This window comes from Galleria mellonella, unplaced genomic scaffold (assembly GCF_026898425.1).
Source record: "Galleria mellonella isolate WM207_F2 unplaced genomic scaffold, CSIRO_AGI_GalMel_v1 utg37, whole genome shotgun sequence".
Lineage (NCBI taxonomy): Eukaryota > Metazoa > Arthropoda > Insecta > Lepidoptera > Pyralidae > Galleria > Galleria mellonella.
Genome location: NW_026442087.1, coordinates 3006704 through 3024610, shown reverse-complemented (window position 1 = coordinate 3024610; position 17907 = coordinate 3006704). Strand labels below are relative to the sequence as shown.

The 17907-nt window shown below is 32.8% G+C and overlaps 1 protein-coding gene across 1 annotated transcript in view; it reads left to right on the top strand.

Moving 5' to 3' along the window:
• LOC113515656 (protein amalgam-like) overlaps positions 1 to 8594 on the top strand; it is a 97312-nt gene extending 88718 nt beyond the window's left edge. The window contains exons 6-10 of the mRNA XM_026899916.3: positions 50 to 187; positions 681 to 830; positions 3120 to 3212; positions 4050 to 4154; positions 5107 to 8594. Coding sequence (XP_026755717.2) covers positions 50 to 187; positions 681 to 830; positions 3120 to 3212; positions 4050 to 4154; positions 5107 to 5126 — 506 coding nt within the window. The 3' untranslated portion in view covers positions 5127 to 8594. The remainder of the gene's footprint in view (positions 1 to 49; positions 188 to 680; positions 831 to 3119; positions 3213 to 4049; positions 4155 to 5106) is intronic.
• Positions 8595 to 17907: the final 9313 nt, after the last annotated feature.

Genomic DNA, 17907 nt, shown 5'->3' with positions numbered 1-17907 from the left:
TAGTAAGGATTCATATTTATATTAATGATTTTCTGTTCAATTCTGACAGTCGCCCCATCAGTGTGGACTGGACGGGTTGCTATCCGCGCCCCGGTCGGCGGCGCTGTATCGCTCCAGTGCACCGCTGAAGCATATCCTGTACCACAAGTCCACTGGACGTTAAATGGTGAACGTAGACTTGTTAATGGTAAGTTTTATGGTGATGTTTATGATGTAATAATAAAATAAAAATAAATTAAAATCATAATAAGTTACTCTCATGTAGTTATACTATAGTTACATGTTGAGCTGAGATTAGAGATTATTATTTATTTATAATTATAGAGAAACGTAAAAGAACATCGCAACATGGGAGTTTTAAATACTTATTAAAATTAAAAAAAGCTTGTATGAAATGATTTTTTTATTATTAAATTCTTGATTTTAATAATAAAAGAACAATTACTGAATATCGTTTTTTTTTTGTATTCCTTATACAAAAAAAAAATTGTTTAACTTAGACAACGTTCTGATAGGTACAAATCACATAACAATTTCATAGTTCGCTTCAGAAAAACTAATATATAATTTTACGCTACTTATCTGTTATGTACACATTTTCCTTATGCAACTAAATTACTTTACAAAAAGAATTCACTTATGCTAAAGTTGTTTTTTACTTATTTCATTTTCACATTTAGAAACGAAGCACCGAATCAGTATGTCAAGTCGAGGGTACCGGCACACAGTGACTCTGTTAGTGTCAGACATGTCACGGGAGGATGCGGGAGCTTACAGGTGTCAGGTGGAGAATTCCCTCGGGAGAGCGCAGGCGGAGTTGTTTTTACACAGTAAGTTATTTACAACAACAAGTGAAAACCAACAAAAAGAGAATAGACGGATCGTTTCATGATAATTTTTTTATATTCGTGAGTGTATTTGTATATGTATTTACAAAATCTAATTGTGTATAGACATTTATTACCTTTGTATTTATTAGTGTATTTGTATATGTATGTACAAAATCTAATTGTGTATAGACATGTATTACCTTTGTATTTATTAGTGTATTTGTATAAGTTTGTATTTACAAAATCTAAGTATGTATAGACGCATGCTATTTCTGAATTTTCAAATTCATCTTTACACCGTTTTGTTAAGCCACGTCAAAATTATTAGTGTACAATGATAGCAACATAGAAACTCTGGTCACTAGAGGACAATACCATCATACAAGCAGTAGTGATAGTATGCTTATTAATTTTCTAGCAAGTTCGGCCTAGTTTGGGCTTATAGTTTATTACTTTTTTTGGATTTTATTCTACGTTTATATTGTATAAAAAAAAAGTAACAATGAAAATACAATATTCATATGCGGTCAAAGGATAACCCTGAAGGGATTTCTTCCAGTAAATCTTTGTAATTATTTATTATTTCTACGAGTACTTATTTTTGAAGCCAGATCACCATGCCAAACCAAATAAAATATGTGTATACTAGCTTACGAATAAGTGTATTTATTTTTTATAGAACCATACTAAAAAAAAGGACTTTAATGGATTTTATTTTAATGTTACCACATTCTATTTAACGTTAACAGTTTTTAAAACTTTTTTGTATTGCCATATTTACGTATCTAAATTACTTCAAATTACAAAGAAATATTAGTAATTAATTCAAAACATTGTATGAATTTACTACTGTTAATTACTGTAACCTCAAAATTTTACCAATTTTCCGTTTTGGAAAAATTATATAAATGTTTTTCTCTTTCCATTTAATTTTTTCCACTAACAAATTTTCCATTATGTTTTAAACGTATAATAGAATGAAAATTTTGTAAACCTTATAAAATTATCCTATTTGAAGAGTACTAGTTAAGTGTTACTATTGTCCATTCGTAATGTATGCTTTTATAATTGAAGTAATTTAATTTGTTGGCTCTATTTTCCAAGTTTAATGTTCCGTTTGGGTCATTTATTCTAATTAATGCGACAACTTTGAATTCGTTAAAGGGCACTAAACATTTACAGCTAGAAGTTCTGGAATTATGGATGTCATTACTAACATTTGGAATATTTCCAATTTGCTTATGTTGCTATTAATTGTAGCGAATTGTTCTAATTGTTCTCAATTTACATTTAAATTTGTAACTTAAAATATTTTAATTTTCTTTTCTCTAATTTTATACTTTAATATATATATATTCAATGGTCGAATGTTTGTAAGCGCATCACTTCGCAATGGTTTCATTTACCTGACTCTTTTCTTATTGTATTTGTACATCATAACAAGGTTTGTATATATATATCCATAAATATATGGAAAACTAAAAATTGAGTTAAAAAATTTCCATATAAAAAAATGAGTCAATGAGTGGAAAAGAAGATTGGCTTTTTCTTCAGTACTAAACCGGTACAAAGTCGGAGCAGGCAGCTACTAACACGGTCTTTTTAAATATAGAAGATTTTTAATGTTAACACCGAAAATTGTTTTCATTCTTTTATTTACTCACACTTGCCAATTAATCTTTTTGATATGTGTCAACCTTTTACAGAAAAGATTTTCAATAAGGTGTCTTTACTTTGTGATCATTGTTACTGTCTGTTATTTACTAAGACGAGATCATAAGACAAATATTTTTGGCGGTCATACATAAATTGTAAAAAAAAAATATATAATTCGTTACTATTAAAACATTTTTTTAAAGGCGCAGGTTACGTAATTGGTAATATAAGGTCACTTAATGCTAATAGTATATGTTAAGTAATAAGCATTGCTAAACTGTAATTTTTTTTTAAATAACTAAATGAATAATTTTACTTTTATATTGCCATTTTTTGTGAGTTTTTATACCGCGTTTCCGTAAAACATCCGTAGTGTATTTATACATAATAATACATATGTATAATACTTGTAGAATATTGACCATATTGTTTTATGTATGTTATTAGACATGTATGAAATATGATTTTTATTTTTTATATATCTCACAACATTATATTTTAATTTGTACACGTCATAGTTCCTATAATTTCTTGGCACAGGAAATGCGATACATATTTTGGCGAAAAAAGAAGGTTATACCCACTTCTTTGTATCATTAAGGTTTATAATTCCAAATTCAAATTCATTTGCAGTGCTGACCACCACTACCACGACCACAACAACAACTACAACAACGACGACGACCACTACAACAACAACACCACCGCCGACGACCACACATGCATGTAAGTAACATTATATCTGTACTGTAACTAAATATATATTTTACATTAATCTTTTATATTAATGAAGTATCTATATGTACGTCTTAAGTAATTTTTAATAAGATTGTGTTTAACAAAAAACAACAAATTAAAATGGCAAAACCTGTTATTTAGGTTTAAAAACTAAATTATTAAATCATGTATTTCAGATCAGAGCAATAACACAAGTGAAAGTAAAACAAAAGATAAATATTATTCTATTTAAAAAATAATAATAATATAAGAATATAAAATAAAGACTGCCAAATATTCTCATTGAAGGACTAACAGACTTTGATAAAATTTCCATGGGACTAATATGGAAGTATATACTCTTGTATATATAAGTATATACTGGTGATCTGTATTTATTATAGGTATTCTTATACCTATCTCAGGCACCAGTCTCTCACAATTATATTTATAATTTGATTACTTTAATATAAGCATGTTTCATTGTATTTCACTGTAATGAATTGTGAAGAGAAAATAAATCTATTTATTATTATTATATACTCTTAGGTAAAAAAAAAATTTCCCAAATCGGACTATAACTCAGTTATGTGATAATAAACATAAAAAAATACAATCGAATCGAGTACCTCTTTCTTTTTGGAGTCACTTAAAAATATAACAATAAGACTTTGTAATTTAATGCTCTTTTAAAAATATCGTATCTGTATAGATACTGTAAACAAACAACTTTATACTAACATAAACGATTTTATTTAAAAAGGAATTGTCCTATCTCTTGTACAATAAAGCAATCGTGAAGCGAACAACAGATAAGCTTTGTTTAATCTCAATGTTTGTTCGCAGACGATCCTGAAAGGCACTTGGAACAATTACACCGGGGGGTGCTGCAGGATCCGGGCATGGATAATCCATATATTGTGCTGAGTCAACACCAAATGCAGAATCTTGGTGAGTGTTTCGCATTATCGCGTCCACTAATTCTGATAAATGAATAGTCATATTAATGGTTCAGTTTTGTTAATCTTTCTAACGTTATAAGTATGAAAATTTGTAGAGATATTACTGTCCACTTAGTTTAATATTATAGGCCAGGAATGGTATCGTATGATTGCCAAAGGTATCATAGTATATTCTGTGAGGTCCCCAGTGTTTTACTTGTCTATGAGCGATGGTAACAAATTTTTCTTGGATGAAGTAAGCTCGTTTGCCATTTATTAGTACTGGACATGTGTATGTTACATAAATTCAATTCAAAATCACGTTTAATGGTTGAATAAATTAGAATAAATTTCAATATCATGTCCTGTTAATACATAACATATTTTCATCATTTATGTATTTTCATATCCATGAATATTCTAAATGAATACCACAAATAATATAATAATTTATTCAGCAAACATTGTTACAAAAATGGTTCATACAGGGTAACATGTATAGAAGGTGAAGGTGTTAAGCAATGTTTGACGAAATGACCATCGCTCAGCATTATACTGCAACCGAGGAGCTACAGCGCTAATTTTCAGCTCAGTCTAGTTCTTAACTTAGTTTTATTACGTGTACATACTTTACTACATGGTTGGGTTTCATTATATTAATCATTAAATAACTCAACCGACGTCAAAAAATGTTTCAATGGATGGTTAGAATAAGTTTGAATAGGTTAAAAATAATTGCGGTTTTTAACTATTTTCCGAACTGTTTTTCCATTTTTTCCTATCATGTAAAATTTATTCGAGTTTTGCGCTTAACATGTTAAGCGGTTCTGTTTATTGACAGAATCACTAAACATGTGTTAATACACATAATAAATACATGTTTAGGATTTTGTTTATTAACAGAATCGCTAAACATGTGTTAATTATAAAAATTAAATTTATATATTTATAATTTTGAACAGAGATGGTAACAACAATGTGACCTGAGGCAGGGCGCGGTCTGGCTCCTTGGAACGAAGGTTGGCCGCCCCACGACTCCGCCCCACGATGTGCCAACAACATGTGGACCTTAGTGCTAGTATCAATTGTGCTTATGGCGTGACCAGTTGACTGGCATACCAATAGTGACGTTTCAACGAAATAGATACAAGTGCAAAATATGGTTGTTGATTATGAAATGTTTTGATTATATTTATTATTAAAATATATTTATTTGTTGTGAATTGCTTGTGTGATTTGATTTAAAATGCAAGTTTTCACTTGAATGTTTATATTTTGTAATTGAATTTGTAAGAATCAAAGGTACTAGATAAATTGCAATCGACTTTAATATAATTAGAATTTTGATAGGAATATTTACTAGACGTTATTCAAAACTCAGGTATTATCATCAATGTTGACATCACACATTGATTATGCAATCTTCACATAGACTACCAAAAAAATTTAATGTATTTGCTACTAAAATAGAGTTTTGTAAAAAAAAAAAAAAAACTATGCTCGTGCTATATGTTGCCACGAAATAACAGATTTAGAATAATTTATAAAGTGACCAGAATGTAAAATTCATTTTATATAAAATACTTCGATACTTTATATTTACTGTGTGGTCCCGGCATAGAATAAGCTACCCTTTCCCGTGAGTATCGTTATAGCCGACTAAAGGAAGGCGAGCACCCTTAGGCACACCTAAAGGCAGCGTCACACTTAAAAGATCTCTAAAGTCTAACTACGGTTACCAATTCACTTGCTGCAATGTTAACCTCCCCCCTCGCCCTCCAAGATGATGGCTTATGTTCAGCAGCGGTCATGTAAAGGCTTATATAATGTTACTTAATTATTTCTGAACTTATACCACTAAATACTAGTGACTTAAGTAAATATAATATTGTTTTCAGATAATAACTGTAATGAGTTCCAGTTATTTTTCAAAAATAGAACATTATCATGAAAACAGATCAATTTCATTATATATTTTGACGAGTATTTCATTTCTCTGAATTGCAAGTCGCGCCGCCTGACAGCCGTAAGGAGCTTGGTAGACCTCATTGTTAAATATCCTTTGTATACGAAGTAAAATCTCCGAGCATGGAGTGCCTGCTGAATTAAGTAGCAAACATGTATTGTCATTTCCCCAGACCAGTTCATTGATATTTTTGATCTATTTGTATTAAAGAAGACATATTTTCGTACTGGAATTCAATATGTCAGGATATCGTACTATTTTATCGTACCGATATAATAGGAGGCAAAATTATTGTATATATGGCCAATTGTATAGAGCCGTTTCCAAATTTCTGAGCACGTTCCTGATATTATCGCATTAAATAATAGCGTCTCCTTATAATTTTGTACATTTTGCTCTCCCATTGTATCGTCACGGTAAAATTATACGATATCATGTCTTACAGCAAATTATTTTTATTATTATTCTATCAGCCGTTAACTGTCCACTGCTGAACATAGGTTTTTTCTTAGGAAGTTTTGCCAGTAGTTGTCTTCCTTGATAGGCGGGTTAATGGATAAAAAATGGATTGGTAACCCCGCCGCTATCGGTATACACCGGCGGGACACCAGTGGAAGATGATAGGTGAGAATGAATGCAGGTCAGTTGGTCCACCATGTTGAATTCGACAAGAATTAACCATAATAGTTTCCAGGGAAACCGCATCAAGGTCGAACTGACCCCGTATTGCTAGCAATAGGGTTATTATACTTCATTAGTAACAATTCCTTTCTACCATGATGGGAGATTTAGCAATCATAGCTTTGGTGATATTTTAAGAGGGACACTACTGTCTATCCCTCAACCATTTATCTCTTTTATTCGCTTCCGGGAATGGAAAGAGTATTCTTCTATGCCGAGACGATACGGCAAATTATAAAAGCATCAAATAAAATCAATTGCCATATTATCTAGGGCCTCAGATTTGATTACTATTTCAGATGCCAATAACTAACTTAAACCCGATTTTCGTGCCATGTTACTTGCGGAATACAAATAACAATTTTATAAACAACAGCGTAAACTTCAATGTCCAGGTTTTGTTCGAGTTACTTGCCGTTAACTCTATCTATAACCTTTTTTTTTTGGCTTCAGTGAAAATATTTATATTTATATTCGATATTGTTCATAGTAACCTGCAAAAACTAGAAATATTGTTGTATGTATATTTAACTGTAAAATAATTTTATACGATAAATCTATTCTAATCAAGACCAATGTGTATTTCGTTTCTGTTCTAGAAATATTGCATAATTTTGAAGTATAGTTGCTTGACAGAACTTCGTTATTTTAAATATATATTTTATAACAAGGATGGTAATTGAATATACTGCAAATTCGATAATAAGTGAATACTAAATACTTAGATTATATACATAGAGTATCTCCATACAAATGCTTCGAGAAAAACGGGTCAACTTTTTCATACAATTTTGCGTGATAAACCGTTATGAGTGATTCCTTTATAACTTCTATATTTATTATGTCTTATAATTTCTGCATCTTTTTGATGCATAAATATTCATTTTATTTATAAAATAATACGGTAAGATACATTTTATGTGTAAGTATATAGAATAATGATAAAAAAAACGACTCAGCTAATTTCATAATTAGCTGACAGAAAGTTAACCCATTTTTGAGACTCGATATTCTATTTATGTAATCTAATACTAAAATATATGAATGCTTGCAACACCAAAGGCATTACTCGTGTGTTACCAGTCCTTAAGTTATGAAGGTCCTTATTTACCTAGTTTCTAGTAATATATTTAATTAGTGTAACATTTAATTTTTTAAGTAATAATTTCCTACTTTGTACCTTTTTTATTTTGAAATGTAAAAATTGTTATAGAAATAAATTGTTATATACCAGCGTCATATACTTTAAGCTTCACAACAACGTATCTTGCTTTCGAACAACGATTGTCTTGGGTCACTTGAATTTGTTAAATGTATATAAAGTAGATATAAAATCAACTATCCTAGTTTATAACAATGTTAAGTGATAACGCTGTAAATAATTTTGCACGAAGCTAGTCATATCAAGTTACACCAGTACACTTGGACACACGATTGTGTGTGATAAAAATAATTGAGATTCGTCGTTAGTGAAATGTAAACGTACCCCATGTTCCGTGGTTTGTATAAAAAAAAGTGTTATTTACACGGAATAAATTCCGATACCCCCGCCAGACGGTTGTACGTGAAAAAAATTAATTCGATACAGCGATAAATTATTCAAAAGCCTTTTAAGAGATTTCGTGGAAATTTTTTTCATCAATTACAAGTCGTATTCCATTTTTTTTGTTGTTGTTGTTATTGTTTATGTACAAATGGAAGCTGTTGTTATTGTTTATGTATAGAATACCGCACGAAGGCCTGAACACAATTAAAAACAACAAAAAAATAAAACTTTGTAAATGTAAAACCTACAATGTATCAAACTGTTCCGTTGTAAAAATAAAGATTAAATATATTGTGATTGTTTCATTTTGTATTCGTCATCGCTATTAGATTACTACAATGAATTGTTGTAGCTTCTTTTAAAATATTTTAATTGATCATGTACTTTTGATTGATTCCTTCATGACTTTACACTGCTCCATCTAGCGACAGGTTATCTTACTCGTAACCTAGGCTTATTAATATATATGTATGTATATATATTATTATTCGAGGAAAAAGAAGAAAAAGAGATCATGCTATGCCCATCGTCAATGAGAAGATCACATGACGAGTTTCTGTCACCCGGAGGTAGTTTCCCCCGTAGTTGAGGCTGGGGCAAAGGGGTCTACCCTGAAGCCCCCACCTAACCCTCTAGTAAATTTCAAATGACCCACATTGATTGATTGCTTGTTAATCTATGGTTTTCCTTCCAGAATTTGTCTATTTCAGCGATTATCGGTTTTGGCCACTAAGACATATAGTGAGAAATAGCATGTTTAGAGAAAAATGTGAATAAAAAAAATTATGTAATATATATATATATATATATATATATATATATATATATATATATATATATATATATATATATATATATATATATATATTAAAAAGAGAATGTTGCAATAGTTCAGTCACGTAGAAAAGAAAAGAATAAAATAGATATAGAAAAGGAGCGAGTAGGGCGATATCTGTAAAAGCGGACCTGCGTCCATCAAATAGTTGACGTGTTGAAAAAGGGCCGAGTCAGAAGTACTCTTTACCGACGAGTATTTATCAATAGATTGATGAATGAAGGCGAAAGAGATCTGTTCGATTCGAAGCATTTAACGTTCAATTGTTTCTACCTACGCAGTTTAGGTCGACCCCCCACTAGACGGAGTTACGACCTGGAATGCATTGCGGGGAGTCAGTGGATGCGGGTGGCTCAGGACCGTTCTTTATGGCAGTCTATGGGGGTGGCTTATGTCCAGCAGTGGATGGATTATGGCTGAAATGCTGGTGATGTCTCTGCCTATCGCAGAAGGTGGCAGGCATGACATATTATGTTATCCATAGCAACATTGAAGTATAAACGTAATTAATCTGGATACTGCTATGCATTGAGAACAGGGCGGTGCTAATGTAACGCATAAAATTACAATAAAGCAGAGTTATCTTCGGGTAATGGCGTGAAGTATTTATGGGAGTTGGACTATAAATTCAAAAGGAACAGGTATTCATGATCGCCTTTTATAGCCGGCACAACGACGTGTGAAATATTTTTAATTTATTCGTTGATGTAGGTCGTTTTTTATACGAAATATATGAAATTAAATTATAATTAATTTTTTTACAAATATTTGTCGACAACTATGCTTTTTTGATAATATAATAAAATAAAACACACTAGACTTTATTACATTCATTTACATCTTTTCGATGCAATGGTGAAAAATGCATTCGATTTAGTGTAATAGTTTTAATACCAGAATAATTACAGACAGACAGACAAAGACAAAAAAAAATGCAAATGAAATTTAAATAATGAAATCCAAAATAATTATGCGTTTTCATGATTCCTTTTTTTTATAAATATTTTCAAATCTATATAGAGATAATAATATAGCGGTACGCTACTACAAAAGTACAGTTCTTTACCTTTGTAGGCAGATGCCTGTCAATCAGACCGCTCGAGCCGAATCCAAAATGTTAAACAGCCATTTGTTTCGCACAAGTAACTGCTGTCTCTTACCGAATAGCTTGGATGGCTTAGTATACGGGTCGACTGTACGGCCCCTGACTTTGCAGAAATCCTTTATTAGTACCCACGAGTCACGAGTAGGGTCGTGGAATTATTCAGTTTGCCGTGTAGGGTTTTAAAAAGAAATTCAGAAGGTATACATCAATTTCGTATTGAATTTCTTACTTTAATTCGGTTTTATGTCAAATCAATTTGCGATTTCAGCCATGTGGTCCCGTCATAGAATCGACTACTCCTTTTTTTGGTGTCGTTAGAGGCAAGTAAAAGTAAAACGGTAAAATAATGAAAAATGTATTTTTAAAATCAACTCAGAACAGACAAGGAACAAACATGTTTAAACGAATTGAAATTCTTCTCCTTTAAGAAGTCATTTAAAAACTAAAACATGCTAAAACCTACCAGAGGAAGACTTTGTACAAAAGTCGACTGCTTGGGTACCTCTATCCCATTCGTGTTTCAACCGTAAAGCAGTTGTATTTGCATGGCTGTGTTTCGGTTTGAAGGGTGGGATATGGCGTGAATTTACTGGGTACGGAGGAATAACATCTGAGTCCTCAGGAATGGCAACGCATGGGGGGTATCATGGGCGAAACAGTATACTCTGTTATATCCATGATACTGCTCATATCTATAGGTGACGGTTACCACTTTCCATCAGGTGGGCCGTCAGCTTTTTTGGCATTCTAAGTTGTATAAAAAAGAAAAAAAAAGCCGCAGTCGCTATCTGTCCATCTCTGTGTATGCTTAAATCTTTACATCTCATCATCATGCCATCAGAATGATATTTCAGCTTTAAGAACGAGCAAAAAATTCAACTGCTGCTTACGCAAAATATTGTTTTTTTTTGTTTTTAATATAGCACGTCATGACACAACATCGCTCTGAGCGAACACGGAACCGATATGGTCTGTTCAATTAATAACTGGCATATAAACTCCTTGTTGGCTCTTTATACAAAAAAGAAAAAAAAAATGTTTTTACCTGATACTTTTAATTATGACGTTTGTACAAAACAAATATAATAAATACATTCAAGATCAATTTTTGACTTTATTTTTGTTTATTCTCATGCATAATTGTTCAATAATTTTTTTTTAAAGAAAGAAAGAGAATTTTCGAGCAAGAATGAATGCAAATGTCGGTAGGGGCCGCCCTAGACGGACGTATGTCGACCAAATAGGCGACGTGCTGAAGAAGGGCCAAATTAAAAGTACCCGTAACCGGCGAGCGTGTATGAAAAGATTGATGAATGTGGAGCAAGCGAAAGAGGTTTGTTTAAATCGAAGCATTTGGCGTTCCATTGTTTCTGCCTACCCTAATGGGAGACAGGCGTGACAGATATATGTATGTATATAATTTTTTTTTTATTTTTGTTAGTAAGTGTACTTAAAAACTATGTAAATACTTAATCATTAATAATGATCTAGTCCACTCGGCGAACATTTTCACGAGAGGACTATCTAATTTATTAACAAACGTGTTCAGGATACTGTTGCTACTCCCGCGTATTCGACGTAAAAACGAAGCTGTCTTTTTACGCCAGACTGCGTCAAAACTATCTGTGCGAGAGTCGGCAAACAACGCTGAGGCGCTACAGAAGCGCGGGAGACGCAACAGCAACCTGAAATTATTATAAAATTGGATACGTAAGGCATTTTTATGGTCCATGAATAAGATCAAACGAAAAGGTAATTATTTAATTTGAATTTTACAAATTATAAATTTTAGACTCGGATCAGATCTTATGATCTATGTAAATAGGATATATTTTACAATGAACGCCAAATGTCACTAAGTTCCCAACTTGCATCGAGATCGTCAATAATAAACCCAAAAACCAAAATCGCGAATGGAACACGCAACGCCGCATACGTGACTGTTACTTTTCCTTACCTAGTTCTACACGCACTGTCTATATTATTATCTGTTTTATTACTCGTCTCATTTCCTTTTCATCATGTTTTCTGTTTATGATTTCCTCGTTCAGAGCTATCGAAGCTGATTACGTTTTTTTGTACTGTATAACAAAAAAGTAACTTCAGCAAAATGTAGGGCGCAATAAGTTCTTTTGCAACTTATTTTCGTTGTACCTGTTTGGAATTTCTTGATGAGTAATGAAAAGAATCACCGTGTGTACCTGGTATTGAATGGGACACCCCTACCTTTCCCGTGGGTGTCGTAAGAGGTGACTAAGGGAGGGCGAGGGATGGACAGCAGCGTCCCACTTAAAAAATCTCTAAAAGCCTGACTTTTTTTTGTACAACTTAGAATGGCAAACAAGCTGACGGTACCTCATGGAAAGTGAAACCGTCGCGTATAGACATGAGCAGTACTATGGACATAACAGAGTATACTGTTTCGCCCATGATACCCCCCATGTGTTGCCATTCCTGAGAACTCAGATGTTATTCGTCTGTTCCCTGTAAATTCAAGCCATATACTACCCTTCAAACCGAAACACAGCCATGCAAACACAACTGCTTCACGGTTGAAACACGAATGGGACAGAGGTACCGAAGCAATCGACTTTTGTACAAAGTCTCCCTCTGGTATATTTACCTGCATTATACCTTCTTGTAGCATATATTTTATACAATAAATATATTATTACTATATTCATTAATATAATATGGATATCATCTATAAGGTCCAGTTAATAGTGAATTATAGACGTACTCCTGTTTCTCGAATGCTACCTATCGAGTGGTGGCCCCACTGAAAATCAGCGCTGCAGCACCACGCTGCAGCTTACACTGAGTGGGGACCATTTCAGCTGCTACCACAGAATTATTATTTTAATGTTTTCTTTTATACCACTAAGGTGGCAAACAAACACGGCCTACCTGATAGTAAGCGATTACCGTAGCCTATGAACACCTGCAATACCAGAGGTATTAGGCGCGCGTTGCCGTCCCTAAAGAAACCTCTTTACCCCCTTTTGAAGAACCCCATGCTGTAAGTCTTTTATTGTATTTTATTTTATAATTATATTATTGTATTTTAATGTATGAATTGTTATTAATGTAGGTTTTGTAGCTAATTAATAGTTTTATTATTATTATTATAATTAGGTGATATAGAACGAGGCAAAGTTGCAACCAGTATCATAATATTATTTAATGGAATAAGAAAGTAACAAGAAATTATCTCTAAGTGATTCATAGAAATCGCTGCGAAATAAGACGCAAGCCTTAACAGCAAAACAACCAAGACGCTCGGGGCGTCACCTAATTGGATACAGAGATTCTTGGAAATCTTCAACACGTTATGGATTATATTGAAAAAGTTAAATAATTGACACGAGAATAAGCAATTTTAAGTGGTCTGGCATCATAATATGCTTGTGTATATTATTTACACATATATAATCACAAAAAGTCAAAAGGCCCATCAAAAAGTAGAAAAATCCAAAAAAAAAAACCGTGTGATCACAGCATAGATTAGGACACCTCTCTCTTTCCTGTGGATATCGTAAGAAGCGACTAATGGAGAGGCGAGAGATGGACAGAAGCGTCCCCCAAGAAACACCTCCAAAGCCTAACTGCGGTTGCCAGTCCGCTTGCCAAACGTGGCAACTACTGGCAAATCCCCCATGGGGGAGGTTTATGTTCACTAATGGATAGAAATAGGCTTATATAATGATAATATTATTGTTATAAATTTAATTTTGTATATATTATTATTTATATCTATCCAATTCTCTCATTTTACATACAAATTATATTCCTTAAAAAATAAATATAAAAAAGTAACCTCTACGTGGTTTAGGATAGAAATTTAAAAAGGATTTTGTTATTTTAATAGATGGAAACTGGAAACTTTATAATAAAACATTTTCGGCGCACATTCTGAAATGTACTGGTCAATTTTGTATTCAAATATATGTATTGAGTTATAAAAATTTATTTTTACAGTTGGTCGATTAAGCTTTAACCAAACAAGAGAGACGCTCAAATGGGTAACAACAATGGCAACTTATTGTCATTGCAGAATTTTTATTTTTCAGAAATTTTTTTTTAAAACTTTAAAAAAGTGAGGTAAATAAATACCAGAGAGCGTATTGCGTACCATTATCATCGTCATCATAGCAGCATTATCACTATTATTATTATTATGGTGATGAAAATAAATAGTTATAGTATAGTTTACATCGTAGGGATCTAACCTGTGACCACCGAAAGGCGAGACAGTGTGAATGTGAATGTGAGAAAGACTCTGTTTTCCGCGCTTAGCCTCTCATTTGGGCCGTTGTGCGTATGAGTCGTGGCTAGTACAGCCAACCTAGCTCCGCCCAGAAGCGCAGAAGCTTCCTGGGTTTTTCACAGGCCTCACGGAGCGACCTCACCGTTCCGAGGATTTCTAAACGTTGATAGGCCACAGCCTCACATTCCAGGATTACGTGAGCAGCCGTTTCTTCAGCGTCGAAACAGCCTCGACATAGAGGGCTGTCTGTGGCTCCTATTGTGTATAAATGTTTGTTTAATGGACAATGGCCCGTTATTGTCCCTATCATTATTTTGAGGTTTTTTCGAGACAGTATGTTAAACTGTCAAATTACCAAACTCGTCCCTCTTCGCTGCTGTTACCAAACACAAATGTTAATGAATAATTAAAAATACTTCTTAACGCATTAAATTATAAGGTTTCCGTGGGATCTTACTAAGACTTGTATAAAGATGTTGTGCCACAGTATCCAATAGTTTCACTCCAATAATAATAATCCAGTAAATATGTCCGCAGTATTTGACGAAGGTTTTTTTTTTTATAAAACTTAGAATGGCAAACAAGCTGACGGCCCACCTGATGGAAAGTGGTAACCGTCGCCTATAGATATGAGCAGTACCATGGACGCAACAGAGTATACTGTTTCGCCCATGATATCCCCCATGTGTTGCCATTCCTGAGGACTCAGGTGTTATTCCTCTGTACCCAGTAAATTCACGCCATATCCCACCCTTCAAACCGAAACACAACCATGCTAACACAACTGCTTCACGGTTGAAACACGAATGGGACAGAGGTACCCAAGCAATCGACTTTTGTACAAAGTCTCCCTCTGGTATTCATGCAGTAATATTATACTAAATTTCCTTTTCATTAATATTTTTTAACAAACAGCCTGCCTAATGGTAAACGGTCACTGTAGCCTACGGACGCCTGTAATACTAGAAGTGTCACGTGCTTGTTTCCGACTCTAATTCTTAGTATATCCCTTTGAAGAGACCCTTTAATATAAAAATAGGTACAATATACTCGTGTATGTCCTAAAATACCTTTATTGTCAATAAACTAAAAGGAAATAGGTAAATAACAACTGTCCCTTGGAAATATAAAAACCGTTTATTTTGAGAACAATCATTTATATAAGAACACGGAAATATAATGTCAGAAATTCGACGCTTGTTAAAAATCGTACTATCGGACATAATATAATACTAACTCTGTGCACCAGCCTTTCCCAAAGTGGGCGATAACGGTCCCTTGTGGGCGCTGCAGGCCTAAAGAGAGGCGGTAAGAGACCTAGAAAAAATTAATTAATTCACACAATTTACACAATAATTGATTAATTTGTAGTAATAGTGGTTTTTAAGTAGGTGAAAAAACGGGGGCACTAACAAATAAATTATTCTCAAAGTGGGCAGTAGACAAAATTTGGGAACCACTGTCGTATACCATACAATTGGTATTCACATTTAACGTATTCCTTCTTAGTATTCTAGGTGCAAATGGAAAAATAATCATATAAGATAATTTACGAGCCAATCTATTACAGGCATTTATTTTATGAACATAATAACTGTATAAATTTAAAATTAGCATTATTCTCAAGTCGACTCGAGTACGTACTCATATTTCTTATAATATGTAAAAAATAATTGGCATATAAAAAATAATTCCCTCAATCCAATTTCAAAGTCTACGATCCAATACTAACTATAAAGTGGCAATAAAATGTATTTTATTCAAGTAGTGCTGTGCCTAATTTGAATAATAATACAAACAAATTACATATCAAAATTCTAAATTCAAAATTCAAAAATCATTTATTCATGTAGGACATTTTAGCCGCTTATGAACGTCAAATTTTTACATTATAATTTTATTTTTTTCCCTACCGTCCAGTTCGGTATATAGATCCAATTGAGAAGAACTGGCAAGAAACTCAATTGAATTACTTTTTTTTTTTTTTAAAGCCAGTTTATTTACAATGTATATTTATATAGGTGTCTATGTCTAACATTAAATGAAAATTCAGTGCATGAACAACTATTGCCATGCACACTCGTCATTCAAGTAATCGTTTAGTGAGTAATAGGCTTTGCTCAGTAAATATGATTTAACAGATGTTTTGAATTTATTTAAGGGTAATTCCAACATATCCTTTGGTATCTTATTGTAAATTTTTATACCTATTCCCATAAAAGACCTATTAACTTTTTCTAAACGATACTTGGGGACAGCAAGTTTGTCTTTAGTATTAATATTATGAATATTGCTGTTTTTTGGAAATAAGTCAAGATTTTTATGAACATATAGGATATTTGAATATATAAATTGAGAAGCAACGGTGAGAATATTTGCCTCTTTGAATTTCTCTCTTAATGAGTCACGACTCTTCATACAGTAGATCGCTCGAACGGCACGTTTTTGTAATATGAATATATTCTTAATATCTGCCGCTTTTCCCCATAGTAATATTCCATAAGAGAGTAAACTATGAAAATAACTAAAATAGACTAATCTAGTAGTATCAGTATCAGTGTACTGTCTAACCTTACGCACGGCAAAAGCTGCTGAACTTAGTTTCGCTGCAAGGCTTTGAATTTGTGCACCCCATTGTGTTTTATTATCTAGTGTGATTCCTAGAAAGACAGTAGATTCTATAAATTCGAGAGATTCGTCATTTAATTTAATATTGCAATTAGTATTAAAACTTTTAGACAGAGAGAAATTAACACATTTTGTTTTTTAGCGTTTAACATAAGATTGTTAGTTGTAAACCAGTGCAGGAGACGCCGCAAAGCACTATTTACATCGTCATAATTATTAGTCATTCTATTAACTTTAAAAATCAATGAAGTATCGTCTGCAAATAATACTATGCCGCATCTATCCTGCATGGCATATGGGAGATCATTAATGTAAACTAGGAATAAAAATGGACCGAGAATAGATCCTTGAGGTACACCCATTTGCACAAGTGACCCGTCAGACGTAGCGTTGCTAATCTTCACTTTCTGTATTCTATCAGATAGATAAGATTTTATTAAATTTAAAGCATTGTCTTTGACGCCATAAAAAGCAAGTTTTTTTAGCAATGTATTATGATCAACGCAATCAAAAGCCTTAGAAAGGTCACAAAAAACACCTATCACATCCATCTTAGTTTCCCATGCAGCAAATACGTGTCTAAGCAACTCTGCACCTGCGTCTGTAGTTGAACGACCTTTGGAAAAACCGAATTGACTATTGTGGATTAAATTATTTAAATTGAAATAACTGACAAGTTGCATAAGGATTATTTTTTCAAAAATTTTACTGAGTGCTGGGAGTATGGATATAGGT